A 17,247-nucleotide genomic window follows, 5' to 3' on the forward strand; every position below is an offset into this window, starting at 1 on the left:
TAGATGCTTGAGGGTGGAATTCCACACCTTAGGGCAATAGTAGCTAAAGGCATGCTATTGATGGTAGAGTTATTATATTCAGTTATAATCATGAGACCAGAATTGGAGGAAAGCAGCTATCTTGAATGGTTGTAGGGCTAAAAGACATTACAAAGATAGAGGGCTGATTTGAAGATATGGATGAAGTTTTCAAATATTTGCAAATCATAAGCATTTCATAACTGAGCAACACACACACGAGATGCTGGAGGAATTCAGCAGGCCAGGCAGCAACCATAGAAGAGTATATTTGACTGTACTCTTTTCCAGAGAAGCTGCCTGGCCTGCTGAGCTCCTCCAGCATTTTGTGTGAGTTACTTGGATTTCCAACATCTGTAGATTTTATAGGTGCTGCCTGGCCTGCTGTGTTCCACCAGCATTTTGTGTGTGCTGTTATCTGTAGATTTTCTCTTGTTTGACACTGCTTAGCTGAGAGCCATTGTAGTTCAGCAGTCAGGGTGCCATTGCTGAATTGGGTTATGTTTACTCAGACAAGGACAGCAGGAATTTGATGTTCTCAAGTTTAAAGAGAAGAGAAAGGGGTAATTTTGATAGGAGGGTATTACAATAGTTAATTCAGAAAGGGATGGGACACAAATCAACGTATTCTGGGCAAGGTCGTAGGGACTGGGAGTATGTTCGATTGGGTATGTGGATATCAAGTAACATTGCTGAGATGGAACTGGAATTCTTTAATTGTGGTGTGGACCTAGGATCAGAAGCTGATGATCAAGGATCCAGTTGCAGAGAGCTGAAAGGGTGTGTAATTAGAGTCAGAATATAGCATGAAACAGGCTTTTTGGAGAAATTTGCCCAATCCAACCAAGTTGCCTATCTGAGCTAGTTCCATGTGCTTGTGTTGAATCATATTCCTCAAAACCCCTTCTAATCATGTATTTGTCTAAATGTCTTTTAAATATTGCAACTGTATCCACTTATAACACTTCCTCTGCTGACTCATTCTCTATTCCTACTGCACTCCATCTAAAATGTTGCCCCTCAGTTCATTTCCAAATCCGTCCCCATTCAATTTAAATCTGTGCTCCGTAGTTAAAGATTCCTGAGGAAAAACAATGACTGGGAACTACTATTTGTGAGGAGGAATTGAGAAAATGTCTGGTCTTCTCAATAATTTCATCGGAGGACATTTCCACTCCTCCTATAAACAAAATAGTTAATTATTGACTAACCAGCGGGTCATGCAGTTTCTGTGGAGGCAGAGTTTTTGGTCAATACCCTTTCATATTCTGTAACAGGTGGATGGCCATATAATGACAGCAAGGGAGGTGTGATGAAGTAGAGTTGGATGTTGTCATGTGGAAGCTGAGGCTGTTTAAGAAAACTCACCAAGGCAAACTTAAGGCCCAATGGTGATGATGTGAGTGAGATAAATCATCTGGTAGTATTGGGTGAGAATGCGCACCTGGTGAAGAATGATAGGTTAAGACTACTGTAGGGCTCGTGTACACAATGGCAAAAAGCAGTCAATGAAGATGTCAGTGCGATCCACATGTATTGATTCCAAATACTCAAAATCCTGGCATTGAACCTGTTTTGATTAGTTTCACTGAAGTTAATCAAAAAGGTTGTTGTGACACGTCTCGTGTGGTACTATAGTGGGTAGTGCGAGTCGCTCTGACTTTCAGCTTCCACCACTGGCTAGCAGTGTCACAAGAAGGAGAGATGTATGTGTAAGTCTCCTCTAGTCAGTACATAGCTTCTCCATCAGCAAACCCTGTTTAGTGCCTCCTTGCAGGCGACACAGGGAAACTAAACCCCTTTCGGACTCAGGGTGAACTACAGAGGATGGGGAGGAGGTCTGGCTCCTGCACACGTAGCACACAGCCCCACCAGTATGTGGACATGCCCTGGTGCTGCAGAACCAGATCCACAGCTATGAGTAAATAGCCCCACTGCCTTGTGGGCAGCCTCGGGAGAGACGAAGACTGCGGGAGAAAGCTCATGCAGCAAATCCGGAGTGGAGCCCCGGAGTCAGCCGGATATCATTGAACATCCTTCTGGCAGCTCCTGCTGCCAAACTGGTGCCAAACACATTGTTTCTTAAGCTTCTCTTTAGACTATGCTGGTATGACCAAGGGGGAATCTTGATAACTGGGCATCTCAGGATCTCTTTACCTTCCGAGGTATCAACATCACCCTTTGTCCTTCGAGACAGATGGATGTCAATCAACCACTGAATCAAGCCTTGCATTGTTTTAAAGATCTTTTCCTGTGCCAGTGAACCATGCAGTCACAGTCCATGCATGTGTAAATTAATTTTTGTGGCAGTGACATTGCACCATGCATTGGATGCCATTGAATATCATATTGGGTACCTCCCTGCATTGCAGAGCAGAGAGAATTTAACACCCAATGTACCACACAGTAAAGTGTTCCAGTGAGGTATCAGACAGACAGACATACTTTATTGATCCCAAGGGAAATTAGATTTCATTACAGCTGCACCAAGAATAGTGAAGAAATATAGCAATATAAAACCATAAATAATTAAATAATAATAAATTAATCATGCCAAGTGGAAATAAGTCCAGGACCAGCCTATTGGCTCAGAGTGTCTGACACTCCGAGGGAGGAGTTGTAAAGTTTGATGGCCGCAGGTAGGAATGACTTCCTATGCCGCTCAGTGTTACATCTCGGTGGAATGAGTCTCTGGCTGAATGTACTCCTGTGCCTAACCAGTACATTATGGAGTGGATGGGAGTCGTTGTCCAAGATGGCATGCAACTTGGACAGCATCTTCTTTTCAGACACCACCGTCAGAGAGTCCGGTTCCATCCCCACAACATCACTGGCATTACGAATGAGTTTGTTGATTCTGTTGGTGTCTACTACCCTCAGCCTGCTGCCCCAGCACACAACAGCAATCATGATAGCACTGGCCACCACAGACTCATAGAACATCCTCAGCATCGTCCGGCAGATGTTGCATTGAATATATAAACTTTGTATTCCTTGCTAGCACTTCAGATTACTACAACTAGAAGTTCAGAACCCATATTTAGATTGGGATTTTCTTTCCACAAGAACATATCTACAAAAATAATAGGGGAAATGGGTATTACAACATATATGGTGCTTTGCTGAGCGATTATAATAGCTTATATACAAAGGATACATTGTCAAAGGCACTTTCAAATCACACTTGTTTGGAGCTGAATTGTAGTGCAATAAAATTGAGATTATTTTGAAATTATTTCTACAATTCCCAAATGCATGGTTCACAGATATAATAAAACTTTAATTAAAGTGTTGGAAATGAATTGTAAAGACGAACTAAAAGTGATTTCAAAATTGGTTTAGAAGAAACAAATAATAGTCAACCATTGAAGTGTCTTGAAGCCAGTGATGAAAAGTTTTCATGAACTTTGTAGCTCAAGATTCTCTAGTTAGACATGAGTTTGACCTTAATATTGTTGCAAGCAAATTGTGGTGAAGGTAGATGAGTTTGCACAACAGAGCGATGAATGTTCACAGTTAGCAAAGCATGGAGTACATATCAGAAGAGCCCAAAGATGCAATTTATGTAGAAAGTTAACTTTAAGTATAGATTTTAATTTTATTTAATTTATTTCATTAACATTTTAGTTCATTAACTACTTTTTAAATAAGTCAGTCTTCAAAATTGTTAAGTTATTTTTTATTGTTCGACTGTAATTATGACTCTTTAAAGACTTAGTTACATTTGGTGATCATGGATGCCATTACAGTGACAATAATCAGTAATTACTAATTTGATGAGCTCTGAAGATTTCTGTAGCATGTTTTGTGTAGGAACAATGCATCTATTACAGCACGTATGGATATTTGAAGCAGCTAGCATTATTAATGATAAACAGTGGGAGCTCTGGTAATGATATCATTGCAAATATAGGGCCTAGATATGTTGGTAATCACCTGGTTTACTTGGCTGTGTAAGTCTAGGGAATACACACTCCAGTCCCACCAAACTCGTGAGATTGAGACAGCTCTCCTGCCCCCAACCCCTGGTTTGTGTGGGTGCTGTGTAACTTGCTACCCTGTTACAGCTCAGTGCCAAGAAATAACAGATAGCAAGTTGCATATGATTAAAGGAAATATATTTATGAACTTTAACTTAATTAAAAAGTTAGTAAAGAAAAAGTAAACAAAAAGGGCCCATTATAACTAAACAGTCAAATGTGCACAAGTTAGAGCTCAACTTTTTCAAAATTCATACATATTCCCTGATCCTCAGTAGAACCCGACACCTTGCTCCATCAAACCCTGGTCCCCCACTGTGTCAAGTCCTATGACCACTTCTCTCCAGCCTCTTCTTCTCCCACCAAGCAAAGGACCCAGCTCACACCAGTGTCAGGCACACAACACAAACCACACACTCATTGGACGGCTCACATTCCAAAGCACCCATTATAACCCAAACACTGCTTCAACAGAAAGACCATTAGAATAGTAGTGAAACTTTCCCCAGGGTATTACAATGACATGCAGATTTTTACACCATATATTACTTATATCACCAAATCAGTTGTTGCTCTTTGCTGTTCACATCCTAGTTAGATTATAGTCTGGTAATCCAAATTCCACTTCTTGCATAATGTTACTACTCAAAAGTGACAATTTTGCATTTGAAATTACAAACTTTATGACCAAGAAACTCAGTCACATGCTAGTTCAGTTCAGAATGATCTAAGTCAGCATCAGTTATATTTTTGGAATGGAATAGAATTAGGATCCTTTCCAGGTGAAACATCAACACCCCAGAAATTGAACTAACAAATACAGATGGTATCATTACTGCACAGGCACGGATGAAATGACATATTGCCCCAGACCGTGCTTCAGTGCCTCGGAAATTAGGTCACATTTTTTCAGAGGCTCACCTGATGTTGTTCCTGGAGTAACAGGAGAGCCACAACCCGATACTCCCCACTAGCAATGTAGAAAGCACTGAAGCTAACCTGCCAAAGGCTTAGAGAATCCTGCTGCCCCAATGACTGCCAAGCTTTGCAAATTTTTCCTCAATATCAAAGGTGATACAATTCCTTCCTCATTGCAGCAAAATATGTTTAATATCTTCTTAAAGATTTAATTGAAAGGAACAAATCTGCAACGATTTTCTTCAAGACACCCTTGTTCTTTCTATTTCCACAGTATTAAGCAACCACTCTTCTCTTGGCCTACCTAACTGAGACATACCAACTCTCAGCAACTATTATACCTGTTGTTTATGCAATGACCACCAAGTGGCCAATTAGCCCTTCACTACCAGATTGCATCCAGCAGTTTCCCTCTCTCACAATCCCACCAATGACCTATTCACTCCCCTGTTCTGTTTTGTAACTCCAGAAACTAATCGAAAGAATAACACATACGGGTTTACCTAATTTTACTTTTGTGAGGCTCTCACATATGATGTGGTGGCATAATGACACAGACCAATCATGTACTTTTGCATATAGCCCAAAATTAATTATGTAAATTAACTAAGAATGCTGAACTAAACAATATATTTACAATATTATTCAAGTATTACTGAAGTATTAAATACACTGCATCCCTTCGACTCAGATCAGACCTCAGCAACCCATACATAGGTCAAATAACTCCTTCTGTGCCTTAATTGTTCTGTGAATCTCTCAGTATCTATCCCTCTGGTGTGAACAGCCTGGCAAATCATGGCTCAGGACTTTTGCCCGTCAAAGTATAAAATCTGTGCACTAAGATGTAGAAGTTCCTGCTGGTCATTAATTTGGATGCTACCTTTTTGAGGTATCGTTCCTTCTCGAAGATGTCCCAGGTACTATGGAGGCAAGTGCCCATGATGGAGCTGATTGGCTAAATTAACAACTCTCTGCAGCTCACTTTAATCCTATGCAGCAGACCACACAGCCCCCTACCCCACACCAGAAATCAGTAGAAATCAGTGAGTGTTTTCAGTGATATACCAAATCTCCTTAAATTCCTAATGAACTATGGCTGCTGTCTTGCCTTCTGTACAGCTGCATCAATATGTTGGTCCCAGATTAGGTCCTAAGAGATCCTGACACCCAGGAACTTGAACTCTCCATGTCTGATCCCTTAATGAGGATTGGTATGTGTTCCCTCATCTTACATTTTCTGAAGTCACACTTTTTGAAGTTTAAACATTTAAACTAGTAGAAAATTTATGTTGCAATTCAAATATGAGGACTCAATTTGAAAAAAAGCTAATCTATCTTGAATGATAAATTAGATGTAGTACTTTTGAGATACAGATTACATAAACTGTTATCATTGAACTGTTTATATGGGGAAAACCTTTTTATCCGACCTTGTCCGCATTGCAGTCACTGCTGTTGGCTGAATTCCCTACATTGCACTCCTTTCATGAATCCCTGTAATGCATAAAAATGCTCAGACTTGATTTTATTCCATACATGGGAACTTACCCCGACAAAAATATTAAATTGATGAAACAGTACAAGCCATAGAACAGAACAGGCCCTTTAACTTACTCCAGGATCAAACTGCTGTAGCCCTCCCTTTATGCGTGACACACCATTTTTCTTTCATCCATGTGCCAACAAGAACTTGTAATGCCACAGGGAATGGAGCTACTGCAACTTAAGTTGCACAATTACCCCACATTTTTATGACTTTATGCAGATGTATAAAAGTGGCTTTGAGGAAAGAGAAACAGAATGATTCATCTCGACGAATGATTGCATTTGTTACATTAATGGCTAGAAGATCTATTTTATTGAGTTGGAAAGAAATTGATCCTCCAACTATATTTCACTGGTTTTATCAAACTATCTCTTGTTTGAGCTTAGAAAAAATTAGAAGCGTTGTTTTTGATCCTTCAGTTAAATTTGAAGAAACTTGGAGACCATTTATTCAACGTTTTCACATGAGTTAAATTGTCTTTTCCTAAACCTTACTTTCATTATCCTTAATTATTTGGATGGAGGTTCGGAGGTATTGGCGCTACTGTATGTATTTAACATTATGCAATGGCCCATGTTGGTTAGTGTATTTTTTCCTTCTCTTTTTTTGTTTTTTTTTCTTTTTGTTTCTTTTGTTCATAAATACTATGAGTTTGGGAGGCTATATATATTTATTATTATATATTTGAATGTTTACTTAAACTATCAATTATGTACTCTCAAACACTTTGTATTCATGTTTCATTTATGCTTGTTTAAAAATTAACAAAAAGATTTGAAAAGAAAAAAGAGAAAGAAACAGAATAAAGGGTGTAAAGGTAGTAAGGCTGAAGGGCTAAAGTGTGTGTACTTCAATGCAAGAAGCATCAGGAACAAAGGTGATGAACTGAGAGCTTAGATACATACATGGAATTATGACGTAGTGGCCATTACAGAGACTTGGCGGGCACCAGGACAGGAATGCAGGAATGGATTCTCAATAATCCTGGATTTCAATGCTTTAAAGGGATGGGGGGGGGGGGGAGGTGAGGTGGCGTGGCATTACTGGATGCTACTACAGCTACAGAAAAGTGTGGGTAATGTAACAGGATCCTCTTTTGAGTCAGTATGGGTGGAAGTCAGGACCAGGAAGAGAGCAGTTACTCTATTGGGAGTATTCTATAGGCCCCCTGGTTGCAGCACAGATACCGAGGAGCAGATTAGGAGGCAGATTTTGGAAAGGTGCAAAAATAATGGGGTTGTTGTCATGGGTGACTTTAACTTCTCTAATATTGATTAGTAACTGATTAGTTCCAATGGTTTAGATGGGGCAGAGTTTGTTAAGTGTGTCCAGGGTGGATTCCTGTCAGAGTATGTTGACACTCTGACTGGGGGAATGCCAAACTAGATCTAGTATTAGGTAACAAACCGGGTCAGGTCACAGCTCTCTCACTGGGAGAGCATCTGGGGGACAGTGACCACCACTTCCTGGCCATTAACATTTTCATGGAAAAGGATAAAATCAGAGAGGACAGGAGAATTTTTAATTGGGGAAGGGCAAATTATGAGGCTATAAGGCTAGAACGCGGGTGTGAATTGGGATGATGTTTTCGCAGGGAAATGTACTATGGACATGTGGTCGATGTTTAGGGATCTCTTGCAGGGATAAATTTGTCCTGGTGAGGAAGATAAAGAATGGTAGGGTGAAGGAACCATGGGTGACAAGTGAAGTGGAAAATCTAGTCAGATGGAAGAAGTCAGCATACGTCTAGGAAGAAAGGAGGTTTAGGAAGCAAGGATCAGATGAGACTATTGAGGAATATAGGGCAGCAAGAAAGGAGCTTAAGAAGGGACTGAGGAGAGCAAGAAGGGAGGGTGAAGGAAAACCCCAAAGCATTCTTCAATCATGTGAAGAACAAAAGGCTGACAAGAGTGAAGGTAGGACAGATTAGAGATAAAAGTGGGAAGATGTGCCTGGAGGCTGTGGAAGAGAGCAAGGTCCTCAATGAATACTTCTCTTCGATATTCACCAATGAGAGGGAACTTGATGATGGTGAGGACAATAACAATATGAGTGAGGTTGATATTCTGGAGCATGTTGATATTAAGGGAGAAGAGGTGTTGGAGTTGTTAAAATATATTAGGCCGGATAAGTCCCCTGGTCCTGTCGGAATATTCCCCAGGCTGCTTCACGAGGCGAGGGAAGAGATTGATGAGCCTCTGGCTAGGATCTTTATGTCCTTGTTGTCCATGGGAATGGTACCAGAGGATTGGAGGGAGGTGAATGTTGTCCCTTTGTTCAAAAAAGGTAGTAGGGATAGTCCAGGTAATTATAGACACAGTGAGCCTTATGTCTGTGGTGGGAAAACTGTTGGAAAAGATTCTTAGAGATAGAATCTATGGGTATCTAGAGAATCATGGTCTGATCAGGGACAGTCAGCATAGCTTTGTGAAGGGCAGATCATGTCTGACAAGCCTGATAGAGTTCTTTGAGGAGGTGACCAGGCATATAGATGAGGGTAGTGCAGTGGATGTGATCTACATGGATTTTAGTAAGGCATTTGACAAGGTACCAAATGGTAAGCTTATTCAGAAAGTCAGAAGGCATGGGATCCAGGGAAGTTTGGACAGGTGGATTCAGAATTGGCTTGCCTGCAGAAGGCAGAGGGTTGTGGTGGAGGGAGTACATTTGGATTGGAGGGTTGTCACTGGCGGTGTTCCACAAGGATCTGTTCTGGAACCTCTACTTTTCGTGATTTTTATTAATGACCTGGATGTGGGGGTAAAAGGGTGGGTTGGCAGGTTTACAGACAACACAAAGGTTGGTGGTGTTGTAGATAGTGTAGAGGATTGTCAAAGATTGCAGAGAGACATTGATAGGATGCAGAAGTGGGCTGAGAAGTGGCAGATGGAGTTCAACCTGGAGAAGTGTGAGGTGGTACACTTTGGAAGGACAAACTCCACGGCAGAGTACAAAGTAAATGGCAGGATACTTGGAAGTGTGGAGGAGCAGAGGGATCTGGAGGTACATGTCCACAGATCCCTGAAAGTTGCCTCACAGGTAGATAGGGTAGTTAAAAAAGCTTATGGGGTATTAGCTTTAATAAGTTGAGGGATAGAGTTTAAGAGTCGTGGGGTAATGATGCAGCTCTATTAAACTCTGGTTAGGCCACTCTTGATTTAAAACATTACATCTGGTACTTCACAAGCTATTGTAAGAAATATGGTACCACTATTTTCATGTAATTTAGAATATCACAAATAATCAATGTGCTCCTTTATTTGAAACTATATGGATTTGAAAAGTAATTCGAGCAATTTTAGAGGGCTTGGCTTTGCAAGAATTGTCCCTGTTCTGAAATAAATTTAGTGCAAAGGGTACCAATTGAAAGGTTGATATGTTGTCTGCACAGCTATTGCAAAGTTCCAAATAACTATTAGTCTAGGATGCAGGCTGAACGCTTAAAGCAGATCTCTGCTAATATCTGGTCTTGAACTTAAAATTGTCTTTTATGTGTCTTGTTGATGTCTGGTTGTGTAAAATGGATGGAGTTAACTTTTTTATAGATTCAGGAATTAAGGGCTATAGGGGACTGGCAAAAAGAGAATTTAAGGCCTGTGGAAATCAACTATTATTATACTGAATGAAGGACAGACTAAGGAGGCCCAGTGGCTGACTGTTGCTCTTACTTTTAACTAATGCAAGGACACAGAATCTCTTTCCCCAAGTTTTATTCTTCTACATGATGAGCTTTGCATTTCACTATTCCCATTGTCCAACCATCAGGAACTGTGCTGCTCTTCATTTCTCATACTTTGCTCTTTGATTATGTCTTTAATGGCACATATTTTCTCATTAATCATGCTATACAGATGTAAGTTACTCTTGAATGCATTGAATGAGTTGAAGAGCAGTGTACTGATTCCATCCTTGTTCCATAAACCTATCTAATATTGAAAGGCCTCAATAGAGTGAAATTGAGAGGCTGTTTCCAATAGTGGGAGGGTCTAGGACCAGTCTCAAAAGAGAAGTATGCCCCTTTCAAATAGAGATGAGGAGGGATTTCTTTAAGCAAAGAATGATGAATATGTGGAATTTATTGCCACAGATAGATGTTGTGAATTAGTTATTGGATATGCTTAAAGGGGAGGTTGATAGTTTCTTGATTAGTAAGGGCATCAAAGATAACAGGGATAAGGCAAGAGAATGGTTTGAAAGAGATACAACATCTGCCATGATGGAATGGCAGAGCAGACTCAATAGGCCGAAAGGCCTTATTCTGCTCCTATGTTTTGTGGTCTTGTGTTTGGGAAGCTAATCCAACAAAAAAGCCACTCAGCAATGGTGTATGAATATGAGCTAGAGTTCTGAACCACTGATTTCATGATATGTTCAAATCAAATTGTGGTAGATGAAGAATTAAAATTCAGTAAAGTAAATAAAATAATACTGAATTAAATCTTGTAGCATAAATCATAAAACTATTGTTGCAAAAATCCATCTGTTTCAATGTCCTTGAATGAAAGAACTCTGCCACCCTTGCTCAAGTGTGCATGTGCCTCCAACCCAGCAATGCCATTGACTTTTCACTGTCTCTATGGTCCCAGGGCTAATTAGGAATGACTCTTCTTGTGTTGTTCACCTCTGGAGAAAATATTTTTATGTATGCAAAATATTAATTTTATCAGCATAAGTGTTTAAATAGGAATTGTATTCCGTACATGAAAGCAGTAAATGTAGTTGTATTTCCAAGTTACATTAACAAGCAATCCCAGCTGAGCTTCCTTCACAAAACTATTTTGCAGGCTGTGTTTCCAATAAATTTTAACTCATTCCTATAGAACCCCGGCATTTGTAAGAAAGTCAATAATGAAGCTTTGGGAGCAAACCTGTATTAAGGAGGAAAGCAAAACTCTGGTGTATCAATGTGTAGTTAACAGCAGAAATTCACAGATGTTTATCAGTGGTGTCCTGTCGCTATAGCAAACAGTTCAAAATAGAAGTCTTATCACATCCCCTCCAACCTTCCCCTCTCTGATGCAGATTGTTCTGTCCTCAGTAAGGGCCTCACCTTTGTCCTCCTGTGTGCACACGTCAGTGAGTTCCACGCACGTCATGACACTAAGCTCTTGTTTTGCTGCCTCTGTCCTCGTGCCTTCTTCTTTGACAAAGACTCTCCACACCACTCCGATGACCCCCTTGCCTGTCTTTATCCCTTCTCTTCTTACTGGACACCCCACTCTCGTTTTCTGCCTGCTCTGGATCTTTGCATTGCTAACAGCGGATAGGGTATCAACCATCTCATCTTCACTGCTCCTCTCTCCAAAACCAAACTTTCTCCTTCCGAATGCACTGCTCTCCCCTCTCCACATTAATCCTAACTTCACTAACAAACCCACAGATAAGAGGGGCGCTGTAGTAGTCTGACAGACTGACCTGTACCTTACTGAGGCCCGGCGACAATTTTCGAAAAACTCCTCTTATTTTCTCCTTGAACAGGACTCCACTATGGAGTACCAGGCCATTTTCCCCCACACCATCATCGATCTTATTAACTATGGGGATATCCTATCCATTGCCACCAATCTCATAGTTCCCCCACTCCACACCTCCCATTTGTACTTCCTGTCTAAGATCCACAAATCTGCCTGTCCATGTAGACCCATTGTTTCTGCTTGTTACTGCCCCACTTAACTTACATCTGCATCCCTCAACTCAGTTTTATCCCCCAGGTCCATTCCCTTCCTACCTACATCCGTGACACTTCACATGCTCTTAATCTTTTCAATGATTTCAATCTCCCTGGGCCTGATCATCTTATTTTCACTATGGATATCCATTCCCTAAACATCCCCATCCCTCATCAGGAAGGCCTCAAAGCTCTGTTTCTTTCTGGACACCAGACCCAACCAGTTCCCCTCCACCATCACTCTCTCCATCTGGCAGAACTTTTCCTCGCTCTGAATCATTTCTCCTTCGGCTCCTCCCAACTCCTTCAAACAAAAGGTGTAGCCATAGGCACTCGCATGGGTTCCACCTATGCCTGTCTTTTTGCTTGCTGTGTGGAACAGTCTATGTTGCAAGACTACCCTGTATCACTCCCCAACTTATCCTACGCTACATTGACGACTGCATTGGTGCTGCTTCCTGCACCCATGTGGAGCTCTTTGACTTCATGAACTTTGCCTCCAGCTTCCACCCTGCCCTCAAATTTACCTGGTCCATTTTTAACAGCACCCTCCCCTTTCTCGACCTCTCTGTCGCTACCTCTGGAGACAACTTATCTACTGATGTCCATTATAAACCCACTAACTCTCACAGCAAGCTGGACTATACTTGCTTGTGAAAATGCCATCCCTTTCTTTCAGTTCCTCCATCTGCATAACATCTGCTCTCAGGATGAAGCTTTTCATTGTAGAACTAAGGAGAAGTCCTCCCACTTCAAAGAAAGGGGCTTTCCTTCCTCCACCATCAACACCTCAACCACATCCCTTCCATTTTGCGCCCAGCTGCCCTCACTCCATCCTTCCACCACCCCACCAGGGATAGGGTTCCTCTTGTCCCCACCTACCACCCCACCAGCCTCCACATCCAGTACAAAATCCTCCTTAAATTCCTCCATCCCCTGCAGAATCTCTTGGGGTCATCTACTGTATCACTTTCACTTATCAACCTCCCAGCTCTGTACTTCGCCCCTCCCCTCCTCCTGATTTCACCCATCACTTTATGTTTCCTCCATCCTTCCCCCCCCCCCCCACCTTCTTACTCCGACTCTCTCTTTTTCTCTCCAGTCCTGATGAAGAGTCTGGGCTCAAAGTGTTGACTGTGCTCTTTCATTGACGTTGCCTGACCTGCTGAGTTCCTCCAGTATTTTGTGTGTGTGTGTTTGCTTGAACTACTGAAAGTCAACTTTCCATAACCTATAGAAAGCTGAAAGTATTCTACTTTGTTGAATAAAATTTGACATTAATCATGTACACAGTCTGCTCTATTGCTTAATAATCCTTCTGTCTCTGACAGAAAAAAAACTAATTTGAATGTATGGGATTTCTTTCCTCTGAGAAATTAATTTTAACTGGATGGATTCCTTTTTTTAAGTTTGATATTTTATCTTTTGTCATATTCCATGTGTCAATCTTTGTTTTGTGCTTCACAAGATGTCTAGACAGGGTGTTCAAAATGAGTATTTTGCAAATGATGACTTTCTGTATCATAATTCTTGCATCAGCTTCCTCAGCTAGATTAATAACTTTGGTCTTGCTGGGGTCCACTAGAGCTTAAGAAGTGATGAACATTTGCAACTGACATCAATAAAGTGCAAATCTATGTCAACAGCATTCAAGGGCAATGAGCAGACTTAAGCGCAGCTAGCCCCAAAGCCTGGAATAGGAGATTGATGAGAAGGTTGAACATGCTGTCTGGTTCTCCTGAGTGAAGATGTCAGCTTTGGTTAACAAACAAACTATTTCATGAGGACTGGGTTTGTTGCTTCTTGTAGAATCTTCATTTTCCCATTGCATTGAACCAGAAAGACTTGCAATGTTCAGTATCCTATCGTGTTCAGTTGCTCAACTGACAATACAGCTTCTGTCAGCTGAGCGCAGAAGATAACCGGTTGTGATGATACCTGAGGCTCAGGCCAACCCAGCACTGCATAAAAGACGATGAATACCCAAAATAATTGGGTAATTTAAAATTGGGTAATCATGAACTGAGATTTAGTGTGCACAATACTTTTGACCAATAAGAGATATTGCCACATCCCACACCAGCACACTAACTCATCTGAATTTGGGTCTATTACAAAGATTGTGTAGTTGCTTTGTGGCCTGCAACTTGGTGAACTGTTTTTGAATGCTGATGCTGCACTTTCTGCCTTAATTCTGATTTTTGTAATGAATCTCTCCAGCTTAAATCACCAACGAGTTTGAAATTTCTGATTGTGTTTCTTATTTCTTTGCAGGTTAACAGGTTTTCAGATTCCTCCTCCAATTGTGAGTTCTGGATCTGTTCTCACATTGTGGCTTCTCAGTGATTATGCAGTGAGCGCACAAGGCTTCAGAGCAATCTATGAAGGTAGGGTGCTGATTCATGTTGGAAGTATCTTGGTTTATTGTGCAATATGCAAAGAACTTGTTAAAAGTTAACTCAGACACTATTGATGAGATGTTACAGCTAAAACCAAAGAGTTATTTTCATTATACTGAGGAATAGGAAAAGGATATTGGAAACTTTATTTGTTGAATATTGAAAATAACTTGTCCGGAACTACTGATAGAATACCTTTGTCACCACAAACGTCCTGAAGTCGAAAGCTTAATTACAAATATGGGAATATGCCATGTTTCCAAAATTATGCAGCGTATTATTTATTTTTCAATGTGTGCCTTACAATTCCATCACTGTGGTGACAAAATAAATATGAAATGTGGCTGCAGATACTGGAGTGTAAATAGTGGAAGCAGAACTAGAAGAACAAAATATTAATGGAAAAAAATCCTAATTGTACCTCTTAGGGTGGCTTGTTTGACATCTTAAGTTAAAGATGGTTTTGAATTTTGTATTTATCCAGAGAGAGTGGTGGTTGATATTGCAAGTTATAGGAAGTTTTGTGATGATGTAGAATAGTCCACTATTTGGTGGTTACAAGAATCACAAATTTCTTACGTCCTGCCAGTGTGATAAACTTGTATGCTTAATATCAGATTATCACTTGGGTTAATGAAAGCAAGCTTTATTGCTTGGTGATGCTGGGAGAAAAAAGGTGAAAACTCATGAGCAAGAGTTATAGATGAGCTTTGCATTAATTTCAATGTATACTATTTTGGCTTTTGCAATTTAGTTCTGCAGTTTGGTATACTGTTTTATCTACACCATATTTTAAAGGAGCAGAAGAGTAAAAAGGTTGAAGTTACTTAATAATGCAATGTTTGCAAGGAAATCAGCAAAGCAGAAGAAAACTTAGTAAAACTTTGTACAAGTGCAGAGTTTTACACAGGCAATATGAATGCAAACAATACAGGAAACAGTATATCATTTAGTTTCAGGATGTGTCTTGATCTCAAACATTGACTACTTCTGCACAGGAATTTAATCACATTTCATGAATTTGAACAAGCAAAAAATAAGTATGAGTGTTGGTAGTTTATTTTAATTTTTTTACAATTAGATATTAATAGATAAATGAAAAGAAACAAATAACCATTGTTTCAAAGAAAATGGCAAGATTTGCTGAGATCTGAATCATACACCAACCATATTATGTTCCTGGATGTGTGACTCCCACTACTTTGTAAGCAATATGCATTGTTTTCTCATGCTAGGTGCAGAGTTGACTCATCAGACATCTGATAATCAAAATTAATCATGGAAATTCAAGGAAATTTAACAGGAAATTTAAAAGCAAGTGCAAGGAAATTCAATAGCAAATAGATGATTTGCATTGTTGCTAGAGATAATGAACGAAAACTGAGAATATTTCAGGTTTGCAACAAATGAGGTAGAATATGTTAGAGATTAATTTAGTAAGAATCAATACACAGCTCAAATGGAGTAGGCTGTATTTTGTCATAATTATAGATGAGCCTTAAGTTTGTAATTATAGAAGCAGCTGAAAACCATTTATGAAATGCTTTTGTCAGATGAATTTAATGAATATTTTAAAATATGAAATGTATCTAATAGTAATTATATTATGCATATTTTGGTTTGGTTTGAATCTTTGAATCTTTGGTTTTTTTTTCTGATTTATCATTGGATGTTACAGCTTTTCCAAATGACTAGTTAAAGTAGGTTGTGAGGAAGTGGTACTCTCTAATGGATTGTTTCTTTGAGGAAGTAACAGGCAAGATAGACAAAGGAGAGTCTATGGAGGTTGTTTGCATTGATTTTCAGTAGGACTTTGACAAGGTGCCACACATGAGGCTGCTAGATAAGGTAGAAACCCATGGTATCACAAGAAAGATACAAGCATGGATAGAAAATCGGCTGACTGGCAGAAGGCAAAGAGTGGAAATAAAGGGGGGATTTTCTGATTAACTGCTGGTTACTACTGGTGTTTTTCAGGGGTGAGTGTTGGCTCTGCTAATTTTCACATTATATGTTAATAACCTGGATGACTGAATTGAAGGATTTGTGCCCAAGTACCGATTTTGTGCCGATGATACAAAAATTGGCGGAGAGGCAGTTAGTGTTGAAGAACCATACAGACTTGGACAGATAAGGACAATTACACACAGCTATGGAGGCAAAGGCAGTAGATATATTTGAAGCAGAAATTGATAGGCTCTTGATTAGTAAGGGCATCAACATTTATGGGGAGCTGGCAGGAGATTTGAGAAGAAAAATAATTCAGCCACATTTGAATGGTGGAGCAGACTCAATGGGCCAAATGTCCCGATCCTGCCCCATGTTTTATTTTCAGACCGTTTCATCTATGGAGTATCAGTAGAATCAATACTGTTTAGTTGAATTGGAAATGGTCGTGCAATAATGGGTACTAATTCTTCCAATGTGGGTGGCATGATACAACTTTCTCCCTTTATGTTATTACTGTTTTTAAAAAGTGGTGATTTGAATTTGATGACAATGCTGATGTAAGGGCTGTGTTAATTCATGTTCAATCAAATGTTTTAAATGGAAGTCAATACATTTGCAAAGGATGAAACAATTTGCAGAAAGTGACACAGATAAGATTTTCATAGAATTACTGAAAAGATGAGCAGAAGACTAAAAGCATGTTTGTTGTACATTTGAAATGTGATACAGGTGAATTGTAACATATCCCATCCTTTGGCTGCAATT

The 17,247-nt window shown here is 40.0% G+C and overlaps 1 protein-coding gene across 1 annotated transcript in view; it reads left to right on the plus strand.

The window, feature by feature from the left end:
• The window catches only part of LOC132383327 (CUB and sushi domain-containing protein 2-like), a 637,190-nt gene that overhangs the window by 115,600 nt on the left and 504,343 nt on the right, over positions 1-17,247 (plus strand). Inside the window, exon 3 of the mRNA XM_059954230.1 lies at positions 14,408-14,520. Coding sequence (XP_059810213.1) covers positions 14,408-14,520 — 113 coding nt within the window. The remainder of the gene's footprint in view (positions 1-14,407; positions 14,521-17,247) is intronic.

The sequence above is a fragment of the Hypanus sabinus genome, chromosome 30 (assembly GCF_030144855.1).
Source record: "Hypanus sabinus isolate sHypSab1 chromosome 30, sHypSab1.hap1, whole genome shotgun sequence".
Taxonomy (NCBI): Eukaryota; Metazoa; Chordata; class Chondrichthyes; order Myliobatiformes; family Dasyatidae; genus Hypanus; species Hypanus sabinus.